At 44.7% G+C, this 25,030-nt stretch overlaps 1 protein-coding gene across 1 annotated transcript in view; it reads right to left on the reverse strand.

Moving 5' to 3' along the window:
* Positions 1 to 24,591, reverse strand: part of TNS3 (tensin 3) — a 784,915-nt gene extending 760,324 nt beyond the window's left edge. The window contains exon 1 of the mRNA XM_085607385.1: positions 24,362 to 24,591. Within this exon, the coding sequence (XP_085463511.1) occupies positions 24,362 to 24,457 (96 nt within the window). The 5' untranslated portion in view covers positions 24,458 to 24,591. The remainder of the gene's footprint in view (positions 1 to 24,361) is intronic.
* Positions 24,592 to 25,030: the final 439 nt, after the last annotated feature.

Consider the following 25,030-nt stretch of genomic DNA (forward strand, 5'->3'; position numbering starts at 1 on the left):
TGTTGATCCATCCTATCCACAAGCTCTCTCATACCACGAGGACAGAGCCTGCTTTCAGGCAGATGTTTACTAGGGCAACTGGGGCTAATGGCATTCATTAATTAGCAACGGAAGCAAAGTGTTTTTCAAACCACTTGGCCATATTCATAAAGAAATGTGTGAATAAATGTAAGTGTTGTAGACTTATGTTTTTGATTAATGTAGATTTCTCATTTTTGGTGGTTAAAAAAACTCCATGCGAGTGCACATGAAATTACACAGAAATCTTAGCCCATCAAGCATACTCCTAGCCGTCCAAGCACACTCTAGTGAAATTTCCACCTCTCGGAAAATTCATAGGGCAATGCCTGCTGCTAACGTGCACATGTTTTTTTTTTCTTTTAGTGTTTTACTCCATAGAGAAAACAATTATCCCAGCAGATAACCCCATCCACAGCCCCCCACCCCCGGCGAAAATGGAAATAAATCGATGAATTAATGAATGGAGTTAATAAAGTGACAGTGAAAAAAAAAGGTACAAAGCACTAAAAAAAAACTCACCTGAGGAAAAAGTGAAAATTAATTAATGAAATCATATTATTTCTTGTCTCTCTCCGCTATTAATTGCACTCAATTGTGCGTTTTAAAGTAGCCTTATGTGCAATGCCAGAGTAGAATGGATTTTGCAAGATATCAGCCCGGGAATTTTTCATGTTGTGCCCCTGTTGGAAATGTACTCCAACGTGAAATTCGCAAAAGTGACAGAATGTTCAAGGTAGTAAATTAGATTTTCAGGCGGAAACGTTCACTCATCCTGAATTTAAGCTCGGGCATTTGCCTTATGTTTTTCAAGTTTTTGGTACTTTAAATTCGACTTACATGCACACACAACTCTTTGAATCATTGAGCACCTATCTAACTGCTACAAAGCAATGGGGTGCTGCTCACAATGTTGTGCTACAAGGGTAGGAGAAGGCTCTACATTTGATTTCTGGTATCTGGTGGTTCATGTGGCATGTTCGAAAACTATAAAACAACAAATCAATCATTCAGAATTATATTCCTGCAACATAGGTTCTTTAATCATTCCTGTCAGCAGTCATAAGCATGAAAACATAAATACTCTAGGGCAGCCATTCTTAAACTTTTGACTTCTGTGGACCCCCAATGAATCATTACTGGAATCGGGGGACCCCCAAAAGTCATAATAGGAAGCCAGGAAACCCAGGCCGAAGCAATTTCTATGATTTTAACCCTGAAAACAATACACAAAAATACAAAAACAAGTATACACAACGCAAACGCTCAACTATTGAAATATTTTGTGCAATTCACAATCAAATATAGATAACGTTTTCACATTTCCCATTGGGCTATTTTATTAGCATATACTTTATTAGTTTTAATTTATAAATTTTAATATGATTTAATCTTGTGAGACAGTTGCAGACCAGACCCCCTGAGTAGGCCTCGCGGACCCCCAAGGATCCTCGGACCACAAGTTAAGAACTACAGCTCTAGAGTCTAACTCTGCATCTTCTACTTTTACCTATGAAAAGGATATTGACCAAAACTGACTAAGATGCCTTGGGAAGTGTGCCCCCCATCTTACTTCTGAGGATTCTTTTCCACTGCCCCTTACGTTGCCTAATTATAAGTTTATGCATGATTCTTCTTTATAGAGTAAATGTGTTTCCCAATGGTTAAAACTAAATAAACAACATCGGTTTGGCCTTTTAGTTGAAACAGTGACCATGTCGATTTTTTTAGGTCTGGCAACCAATACTTATTACCTTCACCACATTGCATTGTTTTTCCGCACACATGACAACATCCTGAGAGAAACCTCAGGGTCATAAGGGGATACCTGAGCTACCACAATCTGTCCAGCTGTCACGATGATGGATTGCTGTTTGTTGGCAGAAACTGACCATCTGCAAGTACCATCAAGAGAGTGACCTTATTTAAAATGGACCATTAGCACCGAGTCCTTGCCGATTGTTTCACCAGTGAACGTGAAAGAAGGCCCAATCCCTAAAGTATACTAATCGTATCTCCAAATTCATAGTTTTGACTCTAGGGTGGAGAGAAACGTATTGCGACCACACAATATGCAACCGCCTGTTGATAAAACCGCACTCAGTATTTATTTCCCATAATAGCCTCCTGTGATTGAAACTGTGAGCTCTTCATGGTGCAAGTCTAGGGCTATGGAAGAAGAAGTTTGGGCTTCCTTGAGACACATCAGTGGAACAATCAATCACTTGTGATTCACCTAATCTTCTTAGCAAAATGCAATGAACCTCTCTGTCCCCTTACAGTGGTATAGAGGACAGAAGGTAATGCACAAAGCACATTCCAGTAATCTTGGAAAGGTTAAAGATGATATACCACCTCTGGATCCCTATAAAGACTGGTGTTGCTTGTGGCATTCTGAGTGCCTCTGACCGGATTTATGGGTTTGATTGTATACTGCAATATTTGCTTAGACCTTCAACAAAGCTTAACCCCTTCCATGCTGCGCAGATTCCGCCGCTGTGCTGATGGAATCTTGCGCGGGCGTGGTCATGACGGAACGGTTCCGTCATGAGCACAGCTCAACCGTGGCTCATGACGGAACCGTTCCGTCATGAGCACCGAAGGGGTTAAGGAAGCCATGTCTGGTTATGTATAGACCTGAATCAACATTATTAAGCAAACAAAAGTTTCAGTGCAACATATATTACAGTATAAAAATGGGAACCTGCCACACTGCTCACCAGGAAGTCATGAAGTTGTATGTTACCAATGAATAGTTTTGGAGAAAGTATTGTCCTTCGTAGTTCAGTGTAGTTGACTGTGATGTCGTTCAGAAAGTTGAAGTTATCTGTGGGCTCTTAAAAGCATACAGTGGAATGAAGAGTCATTTGTGCCCATTATTGAATATTTTGATTACTTCTCTGAATCATGTTAATAGAATATCCCGCCTCTAGGCATAGGGGGTTTCCCCAAGGCCTTAACACAATGTGAAGTAGTAGTAACACAATAAGGACAAATTGAGGCACACACCAAGAGCAAGATAAGGTACAGCCTTTCACAACATGCAGTGCACTACAAACATCCCTAACATTAGAGCACTTCTTAGGTTCTAAACTTTAACCTGTACAACTGTTTTCATATATATGTTTTATTTTTCTTTCTTAAAAAAGGGTGATTCTTTCTGTCACATCATACAATCGAAATACCATATGGATTTACTTATTTTCAAACTTAGAAATGAAGCAAAGTCTCAAATATATAACATGCATATTGTGGCCCTAAGGCCGAAAGTGTGATAATTTCAGTGAGGGGTATTCTGGTTCAAGAAAACCCAGAGTTGGGAGAACATCTTTCACTAATGTGCAGAAATGGTATAATACCCACACATGCGTATTCAACTACAAGAAAATCAGAGCAGCTATCAAAGAAATGTAGAGCTTTGTTAATTAGATGCGGTCCGTCGATGGGATCCAATAGGTCAATTTGACGGAGGCAAGCCGAGTCAAGGTTATTTAGGCTCCTCCACCCCGGCAGACCATGAGGCAAATTTTGATTAACTACTAAATACTATGCGTTCAATCTAACCGTATGTAATTGATTTACGCTAACACTAGTGTGCGCGTTTATTTTTCCTTTTTACTTTATCACCTTATTGTAGGTCTTTGCACGGAGTGGTACACATGGGGCTGGTCCCCATGCGGTCCTGAAGAAGAGGTTTAGGGGATAACCTCGAAACATGTTGGCTTTCAATATTAGGGACTATTAGCACATTATTACCTAATTCCTCCCTTTTATTAACCCCCCTTTTTATCCTTTACCAACTAGGAGCACGAATAAACTCATTTACGCTCACTAGCTAGGTAATTTTTAATTTAAACCTACACCACTCCCCTCTCACTGCACTACACATAGTCTTCACTAAATAGTGCTCCTACGTAACCGTCGCAAGCCGCAGCACGCCCCAAGCAGTAGATGCTTGGGATGGCCCCAATGATGAAGCATGTCACCTAGGGGAAACCTTTGGTGAGTGAGGGGACTCAAGAAAGTATTTTCTTTTCTCTATTTGAGGTGCGTCTTACTCACTAAGTAGACCCCTCCCTTCCCATCTAGCTAGGTTCTCTGATCCCTGATGTCGGATCTTTTTTTGCGAGCTTCGTTAATACCCAAACCAACAAACAATGGGTGCTGAAAGTTAGTTTTGTTTTTGAAGTAAAATCATACTATAGAGTGTTTTAAGGGGATTCATGCGCCTCTTAGTCATGAATAAGACTGGTTGGGGGTGTGAAATGTCACTACACACATTTGATGAACCCCCAACTTGAAAAACAGTGTTTGTTTTACAGATGAAATTAAGTAACCAGTTCAATAGCTTCCGAGGAGTATTCATGACAAATCATTAACATAACTGACTACCAAAGAAAGTTTGAGGACATCAGTGTTGCGAAAGATGACACAGGCTGATGGTTAAATAGAGGGGTGGGTTAGAATTATGGGTATATAAAGCAACGCAATATTACCTAAGAGAGGTGTGGACGGAGAGTAATGCTTACAAATCATAGAAAGCTGAACAAGCACACCTCAAAACTTTGCATGTCGCGCGCCATCTGCGGCAAGAGCTCCCTTTGCAGAGAGGCCAGACTCCCAGTGTCAACTGTGATTAGCATCATCTGCTCTTAAGTGCTCCGCCATGTTGCCGCATCCATACCTGGAGGGTAATCAGCCTTCCATGGCCAAGCCAGTCTGGCCTGTCTGAAGGGAGCTCTGCTAATGGTGTCAGCTTTAATAGGGCCTCTCTCGACGGCTCTCACATGGGGCTGCGGCACTTCCTGAGTAATGAGGCTTGACATGGAAATGGAGAAGCAGCTTGACAATGCATCCTCACTACCTGAACCCAGGGAGCAGAACAAACACTGCACACTGGCTTTTTTGGAAAATCTGGAGCCAGCCTACCTGGGATTATAGGAATACAATAGAATCTAATTTGTTACCGCGAACGAATCACCCCGACCGGGGTATCTCGGCGCGCAGTCCACCCACTGAAACCGAATGTAAAATCTAAAACAGTGCCATTTTTCATGCTTTCCTAAATTTTCTGCAGTCTGGCTAAATTTGGTCAGAAAATGGCAATTTATTCCAGAATGTGGGAGCCACGTAAGAGAAGGCTCTTCCACCACATCTAGATCGTTGAATGCATGGGACCGCCAGAAGCTCCTTATCACTGGAATGACACTGACAAAGATGCTGAGAACCTTTCCCCCGCAGAGCCTTATAGGTTAAGCGGCATATTTAAAAAGATATTCTTTTCTTTACTGGCAGCCAGTGAAGAGATTGTAAAAAAGTTGTAGAGTCCGTTCTAGGAGGCCAGAATCAAGCTTATTATTCTGTTCTTGGTTTTTGGAATAATCCGGACTTGCAAACGAAGTAATGTGAGAACAAATTAAGGTAACAGAGAAGAATCCATGCCTATATGTGTTTTATCAGTTGAGTTGATGTGTGTACAGGGTACATATAAAGAGTGTTTGTGTTGATATTTCGCTTAAAATCGCATATCATCAGAATACGGAGTACAGACCATATCAGGAGCCACTAAAACAGGCTGGGAATGCTGCAATACGTGTATACGCATCTATGTAGGGTACCAATGTCCAGTGGCCCACCAATCATGCTGCACTGCTTTTCAGATGGTAACAGCTGTAAAATAAATGTGGCCATGTACAGATATATTGATAGTGCCCAGAAACAGAATACAAGCCCCCATCTAGTCTTCCCGTTTATCATCCTGCAGTAGCACTGCAAGCATTTGTCTTCGTCTGCAGCTCGGTCTATCCCTGCAAACTGTAATATCCACCCCATGCCTATACTAATACTATGAAGCACAGTCTGGTGTTTGTAAAATGAATATGTAACAAAAGGTAAACGTGTTTCCACCAGTTCTTTTAGCTTGTGGCAGCTTCAAATTCTGAACCACTATCTGGAAATTTGTTTGACATACTGAGGTGTTTACTAAGCAATTTAAAGGGGCGGATCGGTGAATGATGTCACAATATGGCTCAAAGCTCAAGCTGACATCATCAGCAATGCAATGTCCTAGAATTCCTATTGTTCTTGATTGTTAGTGATGTAAGACTGGGTAAAAAGAACAACATGTCTTCTCGATGGCCGCTGCAGCCCTTCAACCAAAAAATATTAGAATAAACTTTGGTAAACAAAATAAGTGGTTAACATAAGTGGAGGTCATGTGTTAGGGGAGGATATATTGAATACAAGCTAGACTTACTCAGTAATTAATTAGATCCTCAAAATCATCTAGACTCTTTTTCCAGCAGCACTTGAAATGTTTTAACACCAGCCCTATACTGCCAAACGCAAGCAAATCCTGTTCAGGGGTTAGGAGAGCTTTGGGCGGTGGGGAAGCTTTCCCTCATGATAGTTTTTTAAAGGCTAGGAAATTATCTTTACAGCACAATCTCCCAAATATAGGAACTAAAAACTCAAAGGTTGACAGATAATCTAATATAACTTTCCAATATTTCAGTGTCCGCCAGTGTGACGGGGAGGGGGGGGCATTACTATGCTGCAGCAACAAATCATGTACTGCATGTGCCTAGAAGACAACTTTGTGCTTCCCCCTTAATACAGCTTTGAAGGCTGTAAAGGCTGAGGATGCCTAATCCAGCCCCAGTGGTTAATTGCTCCCCAGACTACTGGGGATTTTACCTGCTAAACACATGGCCACTCCAGCCTGCTCAAATTCTCTGGACAATGTACCTCTTTGGGCCGCTATGTTTGTGCCTCATAGCCTATATCTTATGTGCTTGAATGTCATATGCTAATGAAAGGAATGGCTGGGCAGAAAGAAAGATCGCCACTCGGTGTAAGAAGCATCAAAAAAGCGTTGTCAACATTGGAAAACGTAAGGCTAGCAAAGAAGGTCCAATGACATTACTTAAATGCAGTCACCTATGGGTGGGAATGTATAAATCATGGATAGCCATGGCTAATCCATACATATAAACTCAAAGAGGTACTGAGTCAGAAAGTTAAGGTGAATGTCCGAACCCTATCCTATAGCTTTTCACTTATGAAGATGTTACAACTTTTGGGGAAAGGTGTGACATGCACACTACTATGTCTAACACATTCCTGTGTTTGCCCTATTCGTGAAGCTTGTTTCCGGTCCAGGGAAGGCATGGCTTGGCAGTTTGGGCTGGACTGTTCCCATGAGACACAGGGTCAGCCTGATTTGCATATGGCCATGTCTGAACTGGGGTGGCAGAGTGGGCTAAATAACGGTGATGGATCAAACCCAGATCTGTTGACTGGGTGTGAGTGTTTGATTGGTTCTGATGCTCCGTCCATCACCACCCCCTTTTGTACCGCTTTGTTTGCCATAAGTTGGCAGGGTATGCTCAGACGTGAGTCCCTTGCTCACTTTGCCACTGGATTCAAGCAAGCCTGGCTGAAAACGGCTGAAATACCAGAAACCGGTCCTAGGAAGCTTGTTTCCGGTCCAGGGAAGGCATGGCTTGGCAGTTCGGGCTGGACTATTCCCATGAGGCACAGGGTCAGACTGATTTGCATATGGCCATGTCTGAACTGGGGTGGCAGAGTGGGCTAAAGAACGGTGATGGATCAAACCCAGATCTGTTGACTGGGTGTGAGTGTTTGATTGGTTCTGATGCTCCGTCCATCACCACCCCCTTTTGTACCGCTTTGTTCGCCATAAGTTGGCAGGGTATGCTCAGACGTGAGTCCCTTGCTCACTTTGCCACTGGATTCAAGCAAGCCTGGCTGAAGACGGCTGAAATGCCAGAAACCGGTCCTAGGAAGCTTGTTTCCGGTCCAGGTAAGGTATGCCTTGGCAGTTCGGGCTGGATCAAACCCAGATCTGTTGACTGTGTGTAAGTGTTTGATTGGTTCTGATGCTCCGTCCATCACCACCCCCTTTTGTACCGCTCTATTCGTGATGTAAGGCACTCTTTCTGGAGGCCGCATTCCTCTGTCCCACACCCATGGCTACCATTAACGCCACAACCAAGAATACTTCCCCTCATTCAGTTCCAAAATCTCATTCTGTGGCTTGGAGCAGCCAGGGTCGGGCTGGCCTATGCAGCCCGGAGGACTGCGCTGAGATCAGTGCAGGGGCTGGTGTCTTGATTGTTTGTGGGCCGGGTTTTTGATCTGGTGAGGTGGTTTTTGCAGTTGACTTCTCTAATGTTGTCACAAACATTGCCTGCAGCAAGCACACATGCATGCAGTCTTCCATACCTTGAAAAACCACTATAAGGCTTGACTTTACAAGTCTAAAACCTCCGTGATATGCAAATGGGCGCGACCTTTTTATCATCTATCTTATTCCCGAAGGGGGGTCACTTATAATGTGATGTACAGGTCTATTCTCTGTCCCAACCCGGTCCAAATCAGCACTCGTGTTTACTTTTCACAGTGTCCTATGGGCATTATACGTCTAGGGGCCTGCCCCATCGGCGATTAACTATTACGAACAAAAAGCTCATTCAAATATTACTGAGGAAAAGAACTGGAAAATGATGTTAATCCCGTGCTTTTCCGCCTTGCTGCCACGCAGTATTAATTAGTGTCTCTGTATGCCCCTGGGGAGGAGAAGTGAGCTCGCAAGGATAGACGGCATCTGTCATTGCCCAGGAGAGCTAATCGCCCAAGCGGCAGGGCCACCTGTCCCAACAAACTGTCCCAGAACAGCAGGGGCTCCCCTTCCTGCAGCCTCCACTGACGAGGCTCTCTCTGCCTCCACCCCTTTCCAAATGCAAAAGAACTTCACTTTGAAATAGGTCCCCGTCTCCTTGTGTGTTTTTATTATGGTTTGGGCCCTGCTACATTGAACGTTTGCAAATAGGCACACGTTTTAAAAAAAATACCTATTCTATGGCTTGGATTCAAAACCCAAAAGATTATGGCCAAAACTAAAGCAAACATCGGGCGTATTCACAAAAGATGTTAGAGAGCGGAGCTGCGCCAAACTTGGCCTCGCCGCGCTCCCGACATTTTTAAAATGCAGAGATGCGCTGTATTCACAAGAATACGGTGCACCCCTGTGTTTCCCCTAGCACTGGTGCAAAAAAAGCTGCCTAGGACCAGCGCAGGCACCTTGCCACAATGGTGCCTACGCTGCAGGGACGATTGTTTATGTGCAAGAAGGGACACCTTCCGGCACATAAACAATCAATAATGGCAACTTGCTCTTTCGATGCATGCTGCAGAATGCAGCACACATGGAAAGAGCAAAAAACGAGGAGAAATGTATATTTTCTCCATGTATCACCATTCTAATGCCTGGTATTCCATGGGGTTCGTTTTTGGCGCTGCCTCAGTCTTGTAAATATGGGACTGCATCAAAAAGCAATGGGAGTTGCGGTTGAATGCCCACCACAACACCCATTGCATGCCCCTTTGCCGCAGAGGACTGCGGCGGAAAGGGGCATATTTGCAATGTGGGGTTAAGTCACGCAAACACTTAGCGCCACCTTGTAAATATGGTAAATGGCGGTACGCCACCGGAGCGTGAAAAAAAGTGATGCCCCGGTGGCAATAGATAGGGGCTTCGAAATATCCCTCCTCATGTGTCTTTTTACATCTCTCTTTTAAGGGAGTTAGACAGGAATGCGCGATTCATAAGCAGTGTTTTGGCTGGCGAGGCAAGGCCTGCTGGTAATGCTGCAGCTCCAACACGAGGAGAAAAAACACTCCGCACCAGGAGTCATTTGTAAATCACTTCTCCCTTCCCAGTTCAAGTACATTGTCCCCGACTGCACGGGAGTTGGAAAAAGACTTTTGAGTTAAGTGCCATAGTTGGCTTGTGCTGTAAAGCTACGGTGCGGAAAGCAGTAGTTCACTGTAGCCAAAAGGTGTACCTATGCATAACTCGGTCTTCCAAAAATGTGACCCAGACATCTAGACTTGCCTCTCTCCATGTCTAATAACCCATTTCTATGATTTTTGTTAAAACAAAAAAGTTCCCACGCTCACAAACCTAGTGGGCAGCAATGAGGCTACAACAGCATTAAAAGCGGAAACAACGTAAACGTAATTAGATACACATACTGGCCCTGTGCTGAAAAAAAGAGCAAACCATACTGTTTCGGACATTCTGTCCTGAAATTTCAACATTAGGGCAGGACCTGAGGGCAGGAGGAGGACTTTCTACACACAAGGTGTCACATGTGAATACACCGTCCCCCAACCCCGAAAAGATTGTAATAAATCGACCGAGTTGGCAAATCCCCAGGCCCAGAAGCTTGAAACTTTTTTTTAACCAACACAGTAACTTGTGTTTGTCTGTGAAACCTGTACAAGAAGGGTAATAACACGTTGCTCTCCTAACTACACAATTGTGAATTCATATTTGTACATTGGACTTGTACTACAGATTGTATGTACCTCTTCAGACTAGTGGCATGGTCTCAAAGTGTCCCTGCAGTAATCAAGCTGGCTCCTTGGGGGCCTTCCAAGTCAGCATGGTTGAGTGGTCGTGAGTTTGTTGTTAAAACTACATGGGAAGTATGGGTGTAGTGCATTGAGAACAGAGACATGTTTCATTCATGGTGGGGTGACCATGTGTCTGTGCTTAAGCATGAAGCCCTGTAGGAAGGTGTGAGAATAGATGTGGTCATATATTTAAGTGCCTATCACCTTCGTTGGGAACGGTAAACATACAAGAAGTATCTGATTGGAAGTAATTACGATTTTAAGTTTCTCCCTAATGCCAAGTGGTTATTAGGTATTTTAACTTTTGCAGGAATCGAGTTCCAGAGCTTGGCCGTCTGTACTGAGAACGAGCTTCCACCACCGCAGGACGTGTGAAGGAACAAATGGTCACGAGAGGGGCCCACCTAGAATGGAGTGCTTTAGAATAGGTGTGGTGTTTATCTACAAACACTCTAAAGGCTTCATCGGTGCTCCTGGGTTCTTACCAGTGCTACACCAATTGTGTTTATCTTACCTTTGTATGGTGTAGCAAAGTAAGCATCAACTGCCGTACATGTAGAAACTTCGATGGGCAGAGAAGCAAAACCATCTTTTAGAATCATGAACGTGTAATCAAAATTAGGAGACAGTGCAAAACAATGTTAACTTCCCAGGTGCAACCTCCAAAGTGAGAGAACTCAAAATCTACTTCTGCCATCCATCACAAGCATATAGTCTTAACACATTAAATCAAGAGTAGCCTACCACATATCATATCCCATAGGTAGAACGCAGCAGAAGAGGTCACAAAGCCCCCTGTGGACCTCATGTGCATTATACCTATATGTGTAAATAGACCGCATAACACGCCTTAGATCCAGAGCAGGAGGTAGTGTAGCTCTGTGTTTTGGGTCACCTAACAAAACTGTATAATACAGAACAATCCAGAGTGGAAGACTACATGAGATATCAATCGTCTGCAAAAAAAACCAGACCACACAATAACATATCTAAGCCCTTCAACTTATTTTCAAAAGACTAGGTCCCTGCAAATATCCAGGGCTATGTAATTATATAGCGCTAATACTACCTACGTACGGTGGAAAGCTGTCAAAGTAGGAGATGAAATAAGATAAATGGAAAAGGGATCAGAAACAAAGAGGGGGAGACGGTAGGCTTAAGACAATAATTAGATAGGTATTCGTACAACGTGCGTGAAATGCAATCCAGGAATAGAAGTTAAAGGAAAATCAGTCAAAGAGGTCATAAGGACCTCTCTCAGATACAGTTAAATAATGAGAATGGAAAAACACCAAAAGCGTGATGGAGACAGCAGTCTGGTAGGAGGTTGGTTGGAGAACTTGCTGGGACACGCATTCATTATTTCCCGTGAACACATAGGAAGGTATTATTATTTTATAGGCACAGAAACACACATCTCAATGCATATTTAGTATGTATTATAAAATATTGATCTCTACATGCTCTGATGATCTACAAAAGTGAATGTCATGTTGCACTTAAGCAGAAAATACACAAGTATCCGTCAGTGAAGCCTTAAGTTGCCCTTTTGTTTTATGTAATGGCAATCACACCGATTTACGGGTGTGCAGTACGAGACCGTGGGTGTCTGCGGATCTCTACCCCTCCCATGCGCTTCTAATTCTCTGGCTGAAGGTAGTGGATTCAGGGGATCACACCATTGCTCAGCCTCATACTTCCTGCCTTTCCGCCTCTCACGAAATGGTGTGATCTGCACATCAAAGTCAGTCCAGAATCATGGCACCGAGATGGTTATTTTAGGCTGGGGCCATCTTCTCGTGGCCTTTCTTTCCCACGATCCCCGTTTGGCAGGACACTGCAGCAAGAGGTCTACAGCAAAATTACTTCACCTGGTGGTTTATTCTGCAGCCTTCCCATTCCTCACCTGATGGCGGCCAGGCCACAGCGACAGTTAATTGAGTGAGCGTTGTCCTCTCCTTGTTCTCCCTTAGGGCAGCACTGAGGTTGGCAAGCAGCAATGTTCATTTTCGGGAACAATCACACTAGTTTGGGAGTGATGGCTAACCATTCTGACAGCAGTTTGGGCATGGAGGTGTAAGCTCCTGGTCTGACGGCAAGGTAAAGATCCACCTCCATTAATCTGATGATCGGGAGGAGCAAGACCATGACAGGTGTGTGGTTGGCCAGAGGTCGTGGGTGGTCTCTCAGTAGGCCGGTGGTTTCTTTACTGTAGTGTTGGTGGAATGAAATGTGGATCTCAGTACTTGCAACGAAAACAATCTGTTTTTGAACTGATATCAAATATTTGTATTTCTAGTTTTTTCATTTTTTCTGCATAAGTGTAAAATGACAGGTATGGTGTGTTATGTTGTTTCTTGCTGTTATTTTTTGTAAATTAATAAGCATGACCTTTTGTACCCAGAAACTGAACTAGCCCTTTCATGCTGAGTATTTCAGTTTGAATTGGAGGAGGAAGGAAGTCTGCACTGAGCACCTCCTGAGCCTGTAACATTGAGAAAGGAATCAATGTTGCGGAGATGTGAAACCAATGATGGACAATTCATGATTTTGTAAAAGGGTGCTAGGGAGCTCTAGTCTCTAGGTGGGTCAGAGGGGAAAAAAACAGCTGGCAAAAGACACTGGCCATCATGATGGCAGGCATGTAGGCTGGTTGTTGTGCCTCTCTGGCAGGGATGTGTGCCCCATTTGATGAAGGTCCTTCAGCATCCAACACTAGCATCACATATCAATTTAGAGAAAGGATGACCATTCCTCTGAAAGTAGACCGGAATGTAGCTTATCTACTTTGGCCTGCCTGGGATGGGCTCATTAGTGGCTCTCCGTAAGACTTCCTACCATTTGGGGTGGTGACAGAGAATCCTTTACAGTCCCTCAGATGAAGGCGCAAAGGCATCCAAGTGTCGCAGTACAGGCTCTGGAGAGTAATCTCCATCCAGAACTTCTGCAGAGAACCAGAAAGTAATAGGCCGTTGACCCAAGGCAGAGATAGATTACATTTTGTAATGTCTCTCCCCTGAGTATACTGCATAGGTGCTGGAAGTAGAGGTACCACAGCCCCCCCCCCCAAAAAAAAATAACCATGCTGGACTTCAGAGGGTGAAGGAGCGATAAAGATGCCTTCAAATATTGTTTTTATCTTGTCACATTTACTGTGTTCAGAGACTGAAGTCAAATGTCAGGTTATGTCTTTTGTCAAACTGCTGCTTATTATTTTAACATGGAGATTGGTGTTTACTTTACTTTCTCTGTCCTCAAACTGAAAGGATTTTGTACAGTGAACTATGTGACTGTCTTGCTAGTGTACAGGGAGAGACGAAGGAAAGGCTGTAGAACGTATTTTTTTTAAACAATAAAAAGAAAATACCTGTCAATGAACTGTACAAATTAGTCAAAAAATATCAGTAGTTAGGAAAGCACAAACGAAGCACATTTCTTTTGTAATTCTGCAGTATGATGGAAAAAATATTTTAATCAGGTCAAAATGTAGCAAGTCGCTTTACTTAGTGGTGCACAAATAATAAATATTTGTGAAACCCAATTTCCACACATTATGGCTTGTGCGCTATATAGTTTAATCAGTAAAGCTGCATGTCTGTGGCAACGTAGTGGTCATGTCGAAAGAAAATGTGCCGTCAGTAATTACACTGTCGTATCACACCATAATTTACTAATATATGTGTGAGCGTGTTGTCCAAAATGCACCACTGGCTAAATATCGCCCTCTTAACACTCTTCTCCTAAATGGGCGTCACTCATTTGCTACACTTCTTCAGTGACTTCAGTGGTGTAACATGGATGGGAGAACACCCTCTCTGAAAATTGTTCCAGTACCACAGGTATACTGCTTGGAGAAAATATTTACAACCCAGCTAAAAATTATACTACAGGGTTCTCAATGGTTTATTAGTTACAGGGAGACAACATACTACATGGTTTAACACAGCCTTTTTGTTAGCTAAAACGTTGTTGCAGCTAAACCATTAACCCCTTGTGTGCCCCGCCCTTTCCCCGCCCTGTGCCGGGCGTTGAATTAGTGGGCGGGGTTCATGACGAGATAGTCTCGTCATGGGCACAGCGCAACCGCGGCCCATGACGAGACCATCTCGTCATGGGCACTCAAGGGGTTAATGGTAGCTGGGAATATGGTTCTGTGAGTCAATGTTGAACAGTTCACATTCAAAGAGCTGCAAGAAGGTGGAAGCATAAAGTGGTAAACAAATATCCAATTATGCTATAAAATGTTTCTCTCTAGGGACTGTAATAATGCATGGGGAAATACTGATGCCATAAGCTGTTGTCTTTTTTAGGTTTTTCGAACTAGACAGCGCATTGGCTGTCTGTTGTGAGACGTATTATTTGCCTACAGTGGACTTAGATCCCGCCCATTGCTTACCATTGGTTGGCCTCATTGTCATTCTCATATTTGCTTGCTTCTTATTTGTTAGCAGTGTGTAGGTTGCTCTCTATATACTGAGTGCTTCCCCACTCCCACTGTGACGTTTCTCACCTGTGTGCTTTTCTCTGCCCGCTCCACATTGGTCTTTTTTATCCATTTGCTCCCCCCCAATGATCTACTTTCTCGCCATTTCCTTTCTCCCCATCCGCATGATGTGTAGCTTCCACCCCCCCCCCCCCACCCACCTGTCTCCCTGTGTAGCTTTTGCCCCGTTCTCCTGTGTCACTTCTGTGTCACTCCTGCCGCCCTCCTTCTCTGTGTCACTCCTGCCGGACACTGTGTTGCTTTGGCTGCCCTCTCTTCCTTCTTTCACCCCTCCCCACAATGTTGCTCCCCACCCACTTAAAAAAAAACTTATGCACGGTGTTTGTTTTTTTGTTATTGATTTAACTCGGGTCAGTAATAAAAAAGAAAAAATACAGCTGCATAATTTTGTCGTTGGGTGCTTTGCAAAGGTGAGATCTGTTGGCTTTGCCAATGCTTGCTCCCTTTTCTAATTATGCTTTCCAATTCCGACTTTCGCCAATTGGTAAAAGAGGTAACATGGTAATATTCCATAATGCAAAACTTTCAGCCGTTTGGTTTTTCCATGCACAAAGTCGACCAGATGCAAAGTCACGCAGGGGAAAAGGCTGAGTCACGATGAAATTAGCGCACAAATTGTAATATTGAGTCTGGCCCAAAAAAGCACGTAGGCCTGAGGCGACGTTAATGAGGCACTCAGAATAAGTGCCTAAATGCTCCAGATGTATTGCCCCCGCAAATTAAATACACGCACCGCTCGCTGTAAAGGCGAGTTTTACCATAAAATGTGCCCTCCACCACTTCAGTTAGATTGCTTCTCTCATTCTTTTTACTTCATCTCTGATTCTCATTTCCCACAGAAGAGTGTTCACAGGACTCGACAGTGAAACCACAGGTGCGCGCGGCTGCAAACAACACATGTGTAATTAAATCAATTAGACTGGAAGTGTGGCCAGCACGCACCGCATCGGTGAACCACATTAGGCTAATGATGCTGGAATTAGCGAGCTGCCTGCTGATGTGCCGGACGCGGTCTAAGAGAGGTGCGCTTAATGAACGGATAATTGTGTTCGCAAGTTGTGCGAGTTACCCGGGGGAGTCTCTGGACTGCTGCTGCCTAACAAGGCATGAGTCCACCCCGCCTCACGCTGATGAACTCACGGGGACAGGAACTAAAGCAGGGAGAGTGCTGTGCTGGGGAAAAGCTGCTCCCTGGAGGGCTTGACCAGGACTAAGCTCACATTTGGAGGTGATTTCAGGTTGGGCTTGTGTGATGGCCCAGTGCAGCGCTTTGTCTATCGGAAGGAACCGCGTAGGCGCATGTTCCACTTGAGGAAGGAACAAGAGTGGGGCAAGTGATGAAGATGGGTCACCACTATCCTGTTCCTGTACTGCACATTATCACTACAGCCTATACAAAAGGACCGTGCCATTCATTAGTCCTTCAATAATTGTGAACATTTTGAGTAAGATGCTCCTTAATCGTCCATTCTAGATATCCCACATAAAGAAAGTCCTTAGGGAGGCTTTTTGTTGAATTGTCAATTCTTTGTCGATTTTTCAATCCAATATTTCGTCCATAACACACAAATCAAATCAGTCCAGCCAACGTGTTTCGTCCTATGTGGACATCATCAGGGCTTCAAATCTCACGAGATTCCCACGTTCTGTTGTGTCAATATGGTCGTTACAGTTTAACTTGTGTTTAAGTGTTCTTCTATGACCTGCCGTATTCTCTTCTAACGTACGGCGGGAATCGAAAGATTGATAGAATCAGACACGCTTTCAACAAAAAGACTCCCTAAGGACTTTCTTTAGTGGGATATTAAGAATAGATTATTAATGAGCATCTTGCTTGGAATGCTCCCAATGATTGAAGGACTAATGAATTGCACGCTCCTTTTGTATAGGTTGTAGTTTTGTTGTACGTGGCCCAGTGGTGGTGGGACCACATAAAGTAGAGCATGATTGGAGCTTAGTGACAAACTTCAAGGACAACACACCAGTGCACACTTTACTTACTGCCCTCACCGCTAGCGAGTTGTTTAACTGCACAACATTAGGCTGCATGGGCCATATCACGATAAGGTGCAGTGGTGCACCGCACAGTTGAGCGTCTGCTTTCTTATAAGGGATGTGATGTAACAGCCAGAGCTGCTGACTTTGGAATTGGGGAACCAGGTTTAAGTCTTGGTGTTGGCTCAACATCCTGTGATTCTGGGCAAATCACTTAATGTCCCCAATGCCTACCAAAAATAAATGTGTCCTTGTGTAATGTAACTGATGCTCATGTAAAGTGCTCCGATACCTTCGGGTCGAGTTTGCACTATATAAAACCGCAACAAAAAAAAAGTAGAGGTGTGGGGGAATTCTGCAGCACCCTCAAATAGCCATGCTGGGGTTCAGAAGGTGAGTGAGCAATAAAAATGCCTTTACATGTTGTGCTTGGCACATTTGTTGTACATTCAAAGGCAGAAGTCAAATGTCTTCTGGCAAATTGCTGCTTATTCTTTTAACATTGAACCTGGTGTTCACTTTTCTTTCTCTGATTGAAAAATGGGAGGATTTAATATAAAATCGATGTTGCCCCATCCTGCAAAGGCCCCATGTGGGGTTTGAACACTTTCCAAAGTAGTCTTGTCAGATTACTGAGTAGATATATGGTCTGTGCTCTATTACTTACAGGACCCACTGTCACTGACTGCATGTAGGGGGTCAGTCCTTCACCTCTTTTTTAGAGGCTGAGAGGAAAGGATGAAACCACTGGCGCAACGAAAATTGAGGGGGCCTCCCTGCAAGGAACGTGAAGGGCCCCCCTCCCGGCTCAATCAAGAGCTCTCCGGCAAGAGTGCTGTGCTGAGGGGGCACCCTGGAGCTTGGTCCCCCCCCCCCCGCACCACGGGGGCTGCAGGGGCCTGTGTTACAACCCTGGATGAAACCTTCTGGATGCCATATTGTCTGTCCGGGGTATAACATGGGTTACCGAGAGGCTACCTTCTAGAAAGTGTTACCAGACAGCAACAGGGGGGAAAAGCTCAATAGAATAATCCTCTATGCAGGTTCTCGGAGGCAGAACTGTCCTTGGAGGGATGAATCTTTGGCTGGCAAGATCAACATGGAGCTTGTAGGCCTTGAGCGGTACTGGATCTTGCCAGTCTGGGGCAGTAGCAAAGAATCCAACAGCAGCAACAGAGGAGAAAATCTTAGGATGGAGTTTGAGTTTCAGACCTATCTTGAAATTATATTTCACTGAAAAGGAGTAGAAATTGTGTATCGATCTTGCAGCCTCCTTGGCTCACAGACAGTTAACTGTGAAGTTAAGAGGCCTAACATTAATTACCAAGCCTGGATGTTTGCAGTTACTGTTAGTAGCTGGTGTTACCTTTTCAAATATGGTCCAACTGCTAAGAACTAACTGCCATTTAAACTCATACATAACTCTAGAAGTCAGCGTGTCTTGCTCTGGTTTACAGTGAGGCTTTGTAGAGGGCACACTCTGCTATCTATATTGCTTTGAAAATCTAAGGAAAACACAATCCCTGCTGGGCAGGAGACCCATCTGTGCGCCTACCACGTACTATTTTGCAGAATCTCATATCACTGCTAATTTACCTGGAGGTTTTGGAAAATTGGATCCGTAATCACTTGACTCCTACAAAATAGACTTCACCATCTTTGCTGACTTTATAGTATTAGAGGATTGTTGGAAATCTGAACTTTGAGAATGACCTTTAGTGAGTAGGGGACCAGTGTCCGTAGTGTGTCTGTGACATGGGAAGTATTGTGAACTGGGAAACAGGTCTTGAATTGTAACACTTTGGCCACTGTGGCCTGTTCCGCTCCAGTCGGGCAACGGAGTTGACTCAGATATGGCGATGTGTGCAGCCACATTCTGGACTCTCTGTCCAGAAAAAATTCAAAAGTAATATGAGCTAACACCAACACACTGCGACCGCTCAATGCTGCGGCCCAAACACAATTCTCTTACAAGTTAGGAAATATTGAAGACATTCGCAATACGCTGTTAACCCTTAACTAAGGATTCATTTGGTAAAATGGAGAAATCAACTGGTTGCCTTGCAGGCTACAAGAGAACATTCTTGCAACAATCAGGGCTACCTAAGTTTGTCCCGAAAAGAATGTATAGGGCGTTGAGAGCGGTGTATACAATAGCTTTACAGAGTGGCCCCCGAGGAGCAATCCTTGTCTTAAATGTACTGTGACTTGAAAGGTTTCTGACGGGCCTCTGCCGAGGCTGGGAAGGCCTCTGTTTTCTCGGGTTGCCATTTTCAGGCCCCTCTGTTATTGGAACCTTCTTCCTGCGACCCCAGCCTCCCTGGGCTTGTTTGGATTGAAAGCCTACGCCGGCAGAAAGACCTTGACACATTTATGCCTTTCTGTACATACTGTTTGAATGAAGTCTGGCGCAGCCCTGACCCCGCTGCCCCTCAAACGTTAATTGGCATCACATCTGGAACTGGGAGAAATGTCCCAAAGAAAAGCGCCCAGTGTGGGGGGCACAATGAGTCTGCCTTCAAAGCAGCTACAAAACTCTGATCAATGGCCGAGGAGACTGCGGTCGGGCATGGGGTGCCCAGGGTCGGACTGGGGCACAAACTAGGCCCGGGCACCAAAGTAAGTGTTTCACCATTTGCATAAAGGGCAGTTTTGAACTTTCAAAGACACATCGTATAGATGTTTTACAAGTAGTTAGGAGTCTACACGCATTTGTGATTCCTGCAGGCCATGTTTGCGGTAATATCGGGGAAATCAAACGTAAAAATTGGCCCAGCAGACCATGAAACAGGCACACAATCCGCGAAGAAACTGGCCCACACACTGACCTGCCACACCAGCCCTTCTGACACTGCCAGACTGCCGTATAGGCCAGTCTGACCCTGCAGGCCCCCCTCTCCCTGCTTATAGGATGATTGCTGAGTTTTTTACGGACATTTTACTCTCTTCTAGAAACAGCGGATCTCAGAGTCTGTCGAATACCGAAGGAATACACAAGTTTGTAAAACAGTCCTTTGCATATCTATGGCAGTGCCTGCTGCTGCGTTTTCAAAAAGAAACAATACTCCACCACACAGCAATAAGTAACAGCTTGATTAGTCACAGCTTATCCGTGTCATGCAAGAGGTCAAAGGTGAACGTCCCATTTAAGACATGAACTGCATATCCATGCCTTCTTTGTAATAAGGCAACGCCAAGGGAAATGTCCTTTCCTAATATTTCCTTTGCTGGGCATTTAAAGCAATGTACATGATAGGCACTTGGCGCGCATTGGTAGTGCCTTGTGTAATTGTACCAGCCTGCATGGGTAAAGGTTTACTTCTGGGAAGCTTTGTTTAATTTCCTCCTTAGTTCAGTTCATCTGAGACATACAGCAAGTATAGCTGTGTTAGTGCCACGTTGTTTTAGAGCTCAGCCAAGGCAACAGCTCTAAACCTAACCTCAATGTGTTCAAACACTATACACCGACATTACCCTGGAGTTATAGTGAATTAATATTCATTTATTGCGATAGGTTGCACTAAGTGTGCTGTAATAACCAAACGTCAAGCTTCCCTTATCAACTGAATAAGAATATGATGCCCCATAGATTTGTAGGGTCCGAAGACCTCTGGTATATCGTTACAACCCAGATCTAGCACAGGTTTGTGCATTGTAAATGGCGCATGCAAACTTCAGCACCGCTAGTCAATACCACAGTTCCATTTGCCAAGGAGCCTTCTTGTCGCTGCCTGATGACCTCACAGCGTGCTCTCCTGACCTGCAGTTTTAAAGCAGACGTGAGGACTCTTTGATAAAAAGTCGAGCAGGCTACGGGTGTTTTCGCTGGGTTTCCATGATGCGAGGAGCTGCTGAGTGGGACGACACGACGCTATGGAATGCGGGGAATGTCCCAGTGAGAGTGGGACACCCCCTGGGTCTGTAACCGGGCGGCACCCCGTGGCCCATCAGAAAGTGGCATCCGTCATTGGTCATGAGCGCGTATATATAAGGCACAGGCAGGCTATAGGGAAGGCGAATTCTGGCAACAATGCTTCAGTACGTACGTCTGACTCGGGGAATGAAAACTATGGAGATGATAAAGGAAAACAACGTTTGCGCGAAAAAAAAGATAAGCAATACATGGCAAAAGCAAAGAGCACGAAAAACATTCCGCCTGCACCGAATTGAAAGGAACCCTCCCAATGTTTAGCCAGAGCCTGAATACCTCAGAAACCTCTAGACAAAGAGGAAGACGTCGGAATCAAACTGTTAACACAACAAAACACAATATAGACAAATATAAGGTAGCATGGCACAAAATTGCAAAACATAGCATATCGCAGAAAATATTAACACAACCACACAGTGTGGGCTAGCAAAGCAAAACACAGCATAGGCCAGAAAACAAACAGCACTGCATTGCTAAACATAGCCTAGCATAGCAATCTTTACCCTAGCATCACATTACATTGCATAGCAGTCAGAAACGCGGCACAACAGCTTAACATTGCGTGAATTCGCTTTATTTAATGACAAAGCATGGCAAAACATAGGATAGAGTGGCATCGTGCAACAAAACATAGCATACAAAATACAGCTTGGCATTACAAAGCATATCACAACACAAGAGAACCGATCAAAACAAAAACGGTGCGATTGTTTAGATGTGTATAACGAACTGCATGATGGGAGGGGGGCGGGACTTCACAGTTCATCCATCAAAGTGAGATTCATAAAACGGATAGCTAATGTTTAAGTGGACAAAACTGGCATTCAAGAAATAAAATCAATGCAACCAGTTTTATCCATGTCTGTATGCCAAGGCACCTAATATATTAAATTAACTGCATGGAAGTTAGCTAAACATGCATGAAAAAGGGCAGACGTGTCCAGAGCTATTTGTTTGTGGGGCATGCGAGATACACATTCCAGTCAAACCCCAAGATGCGTGGACCAGCCCTGAGCAGCAACTTCTCTGCCTAAGCACAGTTCTGAGTTTTCCTGTTTGCTCTCTGGTAGTCTGTGTTTAGAACCCTTCGACGCTGGATTGTTTGCACTGCAGTTTTTAATCGAGGCCCCTGAGGTGAAATGCATATTCAGATTTCCTTGCAGGTGTTCATGTTTGCAGACCGGATTCATGGGAAACCGAAGCTACGATACATATAGGAAGGGAAAGCGTGGAGCTGTGACTTGCACTCAGTTTGTGGTACTGGCTGGGGTACCTCCGCCACAGCTGAGGGGAGGCGGGACTTAGCAGGGCTCAGGTGGTGATGGCACTAAGAATGTGAGGGTCATGGGTTCAAATCCCCACACTGACAGATGAAGTCTTTCAAACTTCATTTCCTTTCAATGACAGACATGTTAAATACCGGCCTCTGGGATGGCAGACAGGGCAGCCAGTAGAAGCAGAGGTCTCAGAGCCTCTAAATGCACCAGAGACGGACCTTTCCCATGGTCTGCATCCCCCACCACCACCAAAAGTACCACACTGCACATTCAGGGGGAAAAGGACAAGCAAAGTGACTGCCATCTTTGCCTAATACCTTATCTGGAAAAAATAGTAACCAATCATGTCCTGCACAATTTTTCTGCATTAATTCTTTTAGAAGAGGCAAGAATATCACAACTTCTTTAGTCCCTAGGAACACTTGCTATGAAACTCTCATACCCCTGGTCGAGTCACTTATTCGGAGTGGTGGTTCAGATCTGCGTACCTAGAACTGGCTGTATGTTGATATATGTCTCTTCTCTGTCACTTTTTTAAATTGTCACATTCGAAGAACTTAGAAAGGGAAACAAAACTTTGCCTCTCTCTGACTCAATGTTTCATTCAAGGCCACTCTCAAGTGTTGGGAGATATGTTTGTCATAGATATGAAGCTCTAGTACGCAGTGGTATGGTATAGTAGTGCATTGTATAGCACTATATAGTACCGTATAATATTGTACAGACCAGTACAAAAGAGAGAAAAGTATGGTATAAAGAGACCAAATGATCACAGTGTAAAATACATTATATGTAATGTTAAGTTATACAATTCTTGTAACGCACACGTTTGCCATTTACATGATCTTGTGGCGTAGAGTGTCAACTGCAGTGTGTGAGTTTCCCCTCTTTGGGGAGCGTCATGGGACTATCAGGGGTCAAAACAGGCAGCTTTTTCAAACACCAATATTTTCCAGAAAGCTGAATCAAGCCAGTCTGGAAGAATGTGTAGAGCAGCGAATTTATGGGTCTCAAGGCCCCTGCTTACAGACCAATAGCCGCACCACACTGAATGCCCTACAACTCTGTGGTGGGTCAGCGATGGGTTTGATGAACAAACTTTGCAGCAAAGTCTATAGTTTTAGGGTCCTTCTCAACAGGACGACCCCCCAGCTCTTGGGCAGCCCCCCACGTCCAAGGCACATCCCTACCATGAACACAGGGCTATAAGGAGACTATGTTCGCTCTATCTGACTGGCCACCAATCGAGAGGGACAAGCCCATGCAACCCATCATGGTAGTCTCCATAACATCATCGTCATGAAATGCAAGTCTTCCACCAGCCAACAAAACCAGAGCACACAATCTCTGGACCTCTGAACATTCTGTGGTGCCCCCCTCTCCGAAGACCATGAGAGAATATACTAAAGAAATGACCATGAACCACAAAACTCAAATAGCTGTGTGAGAGCATAGGCAAACGCAACCTATAAACATAAACGTATAATAACTATCAACCAATACAATTTTGAATTGGAGCTAAGTTGATGACGTCGTTTTATGTGTGGCGGTGAGCAGTGCTTGAAATGGAAAGATAGAAGTTGTGGTATTTGCAACCCTAGAGTACCTGTCGCAACTGAGAGGTACCGGTACTCTCCCATTAAAAGCAAGGAGCCCCGGCTGAGAAGTGACCGCACCTGACAGCACCTGCTCTTTTAAAAATACTCCTGGTGCCAATGAAATGCAACGACACTCTACAATTCCACACTGTGCAATACTGTACCACTCTACACTATATTCTTCTCTGCGCATATTAACTATATTTAGCCGCACTAGATTCAAGGATGAAGTGCTCTAAAGTACTACACGAAACAATATTTTGATGCAGCAAGCATAGCACCGCGTAGTATAGTTTTGTACAGTAATGCACGTTGAAATCACCCAGTATATTCATGTAGTGAATAGTCGCAACTTACTGTATTATGGTATAGTTTCCCAAAGTATAGGACCCGTCAATGCACGACAGTGCGCTAGATTGCTTTTGCACTGTATAGAAAGCCGACTCTATGGAAAGCATTCCCGGGTTGCGGCAGTCTCTTTAGAGACAGTCACGTACCCGGGTGCTTTCCACGGGCACCGAGTGCGCTGCGGTGACAGGTGAAGTCTCTAAGCCGCCCACAGAAGCGTCAGACTGAAGAAACCTGTAAAATGTACCTGTTTAGGAGTGCGCTCCAGAAGCGGCACCGAACACTCCGCTTGTTTTTTGGGCTTGTTCTTCTTCCGACAGCAGCGGAAAGAGACCCCCCGCATCTTTGCCCCTGTGGTAGTTCCCCGGCAGCAGTGCCTGGTCTAATGATGTCCGGCGTGCAGGACAGCTCCGGAGCCCCTCAGCCCATGCCGTGCGCGTGGAGCAGGGGCTTCACCTCTCGGCTCCTGCTAACAATGTGCCCGCGCGGCCCCACCCCCTCGCCATCTCCTCCTGGCCCTTTCCCTCCCACCCTCCCTTTCACCCCCAGAGTCTTCCCGCTCGGGGATTGGCTGCTTCCACAGGGCATTTCAGATGTCAACACGCGTTTCCAACACATAGCTGAACACATCCATTCAGTAAACGGAGTCTGGGACGCTCCGCATTCCCGCCTCGGTACTGGCAGCAGCGCACGAGCATCTAGGCACAATAGCTGCGAGCCTTACCCAGCCCGCCCAGATCCAGGCCCGGTGCCAGGCACGCACTGCGGCCGGCCTTCACACGCGCCCAGAAGAGTGTTAGGTGAATGCACACTTTTTGTGAGACATCAGCATCTAGTGTCACATTTCTCGGTCTACATTTGCAGTTGTTATATAATTGCAAACAGTATCACTTATAAGGTGTCACTGTTGTGAGCA

Source organism: Triturus cristatus, chromosome 5_2, assembly GCF_964204655.1.
Source record: "Triturus cristatus chromosome 5_2, aTriCri1.1, whole genome shotgun sequence".
In the NCBI taxonomy this organism is placed as follows: domain Eukaryota; kingdom Metazoa; phylum Chordata; class Amphibia; order Caudata; family Salamandridae; genus Triturus; species Triturus cristatus.